General features: G+C 54.1%; 1 protein-coding gene across 1 annotated transcript; it reads right to left on the reverse strand.

The window, feature by feature from the left end:
* Positions 1-2755: 2755 nt before the first annotated feature.
* On the reverse strand, positions 2756-3070 carry LOC135317267 (feather keratin Cos1-1/Cos1-3/Cos2-1-like). The gene has a single exon (XM_064473213.1). It carries the CDS (start codon positions 3068-3070, stop codon positions 2756-2758), a length of 315 nt encoding a protein of 104 aa, XP_064329283.1.
* Positions 3071-6000: the final 2930 nt, after the last annotated feature.

Genomic DNA, 6000 nt, shown 5'->3' on the forward strand with positions numbered 1-6000 from the left:
AACCTGGTTGTAAAGGTACGGCATGTGGATGCTCACGTCCCTAAGAGTCGGGCCACTGAAGAGCATCGAAACAACCAGCAGGTGGATCAGGCTGCCAAGATTGAAGTGGCTGAGGTGGGTCTGGACTGGCAGCATAAGGGTGAACTATTTCTAGCTCGGTGGGCCCATGACACCTCAGGCCATCAAGGGAGAGATGCAACATACAGGTGGGCTCGTGATCGAGGGGTGGACTTGACCATGGACGTTATTGCGCAGGTTATCCACGAATGTGACACATGCGCTGCAATCAAGCAAGCGAAGCGGGTAAAGCCTCTGTGGTGTGGGGGACGACGGCTGAAATATAAATATGGGGAGGCCTGGCAAATTGACTATATCACACTCCCACAGACCCGCCAAGGTAAGCGCCATGTTCTCACCATGGTAGAAGCAACCACTGGCTGGCTGGAAACATCTCCTGTCCCCCACGCCACTGCCCGGAACACTATCCTGGGTCTCGAAAAACAAGTCCTGTGGCGACATGGCACCCCAGAGAGAATTGAGTCAGATAATGGGACTCATTTCCGAAATAACCTTATAGACACCTGGGCCAAAGAGCACGGCATTGAGTGGGTGTATCACATCCCCTATCACGCACCAGCCTCTGGGAAAATCGAAAGATACAATGGACTATTAAAGATGACACTGAGAGCAATGGGGGGTGGAACATTTAAACACTGGGATACACATTTAGCAAAGGCCACCTGGTTAGTCAACACAAGGGGATCTGCCAGGCGAGGTGGCCCGGCCCAATCAGAATCCTTACGTACTGTGGAAGGGGATAGAGTCCCTGTAGTGCACATAAAAAATATGCTGGGCAAGACAGTCTGGGTTATTCCTGCTTCCAGCAGAGGCAAACCCACTCGTGGGATTGCGTTTGCTCGAGGACCTGGGTGCACTTGGTGGGTGATGCGGGAGGATGGAGGAGTTCGGTGTGTACCCCAGGGGGATTTAATTTTGGGTGAAAACAGCCAATGAACTGAATAATATGCTGTTAATTGTAATATGATGTTGTATGTCATCACTACTATGGTTGCATCAGTGGAATGTTATCATGGTGGGAATCTCCCAATTAATGATAATAGCAAATGAACTTTCAATGGAACCGAGCAAAGTGCAGCAGTGAGAGAACACGAACTACCAGTGCAGCGGTGATGGAACAAGGACTGACATGCAACAACCTGACCCCACGCACACCGCCGCACCGAAAGACCCTTACAAGAGATGAAATCCAAAGTCATGGACTAAATGAACTCAATGGATATTTCACAGGCATTCTACAGGGGTGTTCCATAAACTAGTGGAATGATAAATGAAAATCTGTATATATATATATATATATATTGTTAAAGGATAAGAAGATGGATAAGGATTATTGAAGTTGTACTGAATAGTATGGGACCTGAGCATGATGTCAATGATACGGAATAAGGGGTGGATACTGTCATGGTTTCAGCTGGGATAGAGTTAATTTTCTTCACTCTAGCTGGTATAGTGCTGTGCTTTGGAATTAGCATGGAAAAAACCTGTTGAGATAACACACAGATGTTTAGGCTGTTGCTGGGCAGCGCTGATACTAGTCAAGGACACGTCTAGCTTCCCATGCTCTGCTGGGTGCACAAGAAGCCGGGAGGGGAGGGGGCACAGCTAAGAGAGCGGATTCAAACTGACCAAAGGGATATTCCATATCATGTAACGTCATGCCCAGTATGCTACCTGGGAGGGGCTGGCCGGGAGAGGGAGGGAGCAATCGCGGCTCGGGGACGGGCAGCGTCGGTAGGCGGGTGGTGAGCGGTTGTATCGTTCGTGTTTCTGCGTTTTTGTTCCCTGTTTTCCCTTTCCTTCCTTTTCCCTTTTATTATATTAACCTTACTGTCATTATTATCATAATCATTTATCATCATCATTCTATTGTAGTTATTAAACTGTGCTTATCTCAACCCACAAGTTCTTTTGCTCGTCCGATTCTCTTCCCCATCCCACGGGGGTGGGGGGGGGGGTGAGCGAGCGACTGCGTGGTGTTCAGTTGCCAGCTGAGGCTGAACCACGACAGTGCTGAAGGGCTATATGAGGTCGCTATCTCACCTGCCTGTGCCCATGTGTACCGGCCACGGGCTCTAGATGGCGTAATGCAGTGGAGGGGAAGGTGGAGAGGAGGCTGTGGGCTGTCCGTGTGCATTCTTGTCTTCCCATTCCCCACTCCTGCCGCCCTTTGGAGCCATGCTCTCGCTGATAGCCATTGGCTGTGGAGTAGCCAGGGTTGTCTTTGTTAGCTCCAGGGGAAAGGGCACAAACCAAAATCTACTGCGGTGAGTCCCACCCTCCCCTTGCTCCACCTCTTCCCTGAGCAGACTGGAAGAGCTGCCGCAGAAGGAAGGAGGACTCGCAGGCCCAAGCTTGGATGCAGCACAACTTTAATGAGTCCGAAGAAGAAAAGGAGGTGGTTCACAGAGAGCAGCAGGGGCAGCCACTAAGATGCGGTGGAGCTCCTGCAGGGTGTCCATCTGCCCGCCCTGCAGAGGGAGGGAGGCCAACAGGTCCCCGCTAGGCTGGTGTGGGGAGGCGGTGACAGGAAAGGTAAAGAAGAGAGAGAAGGGATTAGAAGAGCAAAACAGTGGCCCGAGGAGGTGAATACAGTGCCCTGAAGCTCTGTCTCCTGTCCAGCAGCACCATGTTCTGAGGTCTTGGAAGTTCTTGGCCAAAGTTGTTGCCAGCCGCTTTAGCAGGGTCGACATCTGCTGCCACAGTAGCGGTTCGTAATGCAGGAGAGGTCAAAGCCCCCGGAGTTGATGGGCACTCCATCACAGCTGAGGATGCTGCCAACAGCAGCGGAGGTGGAGGAGCCCACAACGGTGTTCTGTGGGAAGGAGCTGAGGATGGGGCCGGGCAGGGTCACCACCACGGGGGAGGGCTCGATGACGACGATGGAGTTCTGGCACTGCCTGACACAGGGCTCATTGCAGCTGTTGGCCAGCGGGGTCGGGCCACAGGGCGAGCAGGGCTGGCAGGGCTGGCACTGGTCGTAGCAGGACATGTCTCTGGTCCAACGGTGCACCTGGGAGAGAGGGCAGGGAAGAAGCAGAGCACAGGGATACATGAGGGGCAGCACTGCACCCAACCACAGTGGAGCCAAGGCACCTCCTGGCCCAGCACGCGCTGCCCAGCCCAAAGGCCACGAGCCACCTCAACTAAGTCCCAGCCCCTCTCTCTGGAAGACCTCCTCTCCCCTTCCCTCTCCCATGAGAATCAGTTCCCAGCCCTGGGCTAGGACAGCCCATATCGGCTGAGGCACCCATCGAGGAAAGACCTGATCCTGAAGGAGGAGGAGGAAGAGACGAGGCTTCACTCTCACCTGATTCCCAAGGAGAAGGAGGCGAGAGAAGTGGATGAGAGGGCAGAGAGTTGGGCTGCCTTTTATAGTAGACCTGCATTGCCTGAGGCCCAGAGGCACCCTTTGGGGAAGTAATAATTTTCTGACAAGCTCACGTCAAATGCGGACCATCCCGGCCAATGGTACGGGCTGTGTCCTGGCTTCCTGCACTGCTGCCTTTTCATTTCCTGGCTTACGCCACGTGCTTTCCCAGATGAAGGCTTCTGTAAGTGCTGGGAGGAGAGGCCTGAGGATTTCCAGGATGGAAACACGTCAGCGCAGGCAGAAGACTCAGATCAAGTGCTGGCGGCCTGCCGTGCAGGCAGGTGATGATGTGCACCTGGGTCATACCTGTGGGCTTGTTTGTGGCAAAGTTTGCAGGAAATGGGCATCGCTCTCATGCTTCTTGTCCGGGTGCACAAAGGCTCCCATGTGAGAGGTCATGTCACATCTAGCCCCCAGCATCTGCTCAGCAGAGTCCACAGTTGCGGATGTGGACTTGGTGATTGACGGTCGGACTTGGTGATCTTTTGGGGTCTTTTCCAACCTTGACGAGTCTATGTTTTCCTGGCTTGCGTTACGTGAGCATAGAGATTTTGGCGTGCTCCCATGGAGGCACGCACGAGCACACGTCGGTCAGCCTGTACTTGTGTGAGCCTCATCATGGGGACGTGCGCAGGTCACAGCAGGGGGACTGTCCCGTGGTGCGTCCAGGAGAACTGCAGAGTAGCACGTTGCCCTTGCCAGAAGGAGCCCATCTGCAGCTGAACGGTGGTGCCTTTGGCCTGGCAGAGAGCTGCTCAGAGAACCAAAATGCACTCCCTTATGCCCTCTCGCGTCCTCCCTTTCTTGCTTTACGTACGGGGAGAAAGAGCAAGAAAGCCTGCCCGCCTATGCAGGCCGTTATCCTGGCATTGTATCCCCTGACGAGGCAGTGTTGCTGGTGACTGGGCGGGACAGAGGCTCCTCATGTCCACGCCAATGCCACCACTCAGCCTGGTGCTGAGTGAGGCAGGGCCTACGACCTCGCACCGAGTGGGTACTGGAGCGAAGGGACCAGGGTCCAGATGATGCTCTGCTGTGAGACGTGGGACTGACTTTCTGGGTGGCACAGGGAGAGTCAGGCAGCTGAGGACGCCTTTGGTGTTGAAGCACCAGGAGTCCCATGCTCCCCACAGAAACCTGAATCTGAGGGCACAGCACCTGTGTCTAGGAAGGCAGGGACATGTGCTTCAGGGCCCAACTGCAGAAACTCTGCTGCTGTTTCATGAGGGAGGTCAGGCAAGTTCCCTCTTTGTGACAGAGGCTGCAGGTACCTTGTAAGGGACCTAAGTGCGTCCTCCACCCTAGTCTGCCTTGTCTTTGCTCCAGCTTAGAGGCAGTGTAACCGAGGGCCACCCTTCTCCCTTTGTTGACCTTGCTGAGATCATGTCCAGGTGGTGCTGCTGGGAGGCTTCAGCCAGGCCTGACTGCCCTTCCCATGGGAGCCGCTTTCAAACTCAAGTTCAAGGACATTAGATAGCTGTCATATTAGAGCACTTATTCAAACTCTTTAAGCGTGAGGAATAATACCATTTCTCTTAAGCGTATTCAGCATTCCATCCGTGCCTTACTGAAGCCTGGACTGGTTCCTCTCTCTTGGAATTCGTATCCCTCTAACTGTGCCTCATACTCTCTTGGACCCACTGCAGCCTGTTTCTGTGGCAAGGCTTTGGGAGGTGGGGAAGAAGGGTGCAGGGGTGCCCCCTGTGAGAAGAATCCAGTGGCTACCGCCATGTCTGACAGAGCCAGTTCCAACCGGCTCCAACACGGACTATCTGCTGCACAGCGCTGAGCCCGTTAGCAATGCTGGCTAACACATCTTAGAGAAAGGGCAAAAGCCTACACAGGAAATGAGGAATGGAGAGAGTAAACCATTTGAGAAACAGTCCCGCAAACACCAAGGCCAGAGGAAAGGGAGGAGGAGGAGGAGGAGGAGGTGCTTCAGGCAATGGTGCAGAGATTGCTGGGCAACCTGTGGGAGAGACCACGGTGGAGCAGACATCCACATGGAGGATCCCGCGCTGGACCAGGAGCCCATGGAGGATCCCACGCTGGACCAGGTGGATATCCCCTGCTGGAAGTGTGGCCTGTGCAGAGCCCATGCTGAAGCAGGCTCCTGGCACCAACTGCGGGCCCTGGAGGACCCCCATGCCGGGGCAGTCTTATCCGGAAGGGCTGCAGGCCGTGGACTGGACCTATGATGGAGCTGGTCTTGAAAGACTGCAGCCTATGGGAAGGACTCATGCTGGAGCAGAGAAAAATGTGAGGAGAAAAGAGCGGCAGGAAGGAACTGTTGTGTCCTGCCACAACGCTCCCCCATTCCACAGTACACTGTGCGGCTTGCGGGTGGAGGAGATGGAGAGCCATGAACGAAGGAGGGAAGTCGAGGCTGTGAAAAAGAGGTGGGCATGGAGGTGTTTTAGAGGGTTTTGGTCTGTTTCTCACCATCCTGCTCTATTTGTAATTGGCACTATGTTAAATGAATCTTCCCCAAGTCGAGCCTGCTTTAAGGGTGGCAGCATTTGGTAAGTAATCCCCCTGTCTTTACCTTG

Source organism: Phalacrocorax carbo, chromosome 25 (assembly GCF_963921805.1).
Source record: "Phalacrocorax carbo chromosome 25, bPhaCar2.1, whole genome shotgun sequence".
NCBI classification, from domain to species: domain Eukaryota; kingdom Metazoa; phylum Chordata; class Aves; order Suliformes; family Phalacrocoracidae; genus Phalacrocorax; species Phalacrocorax carbo.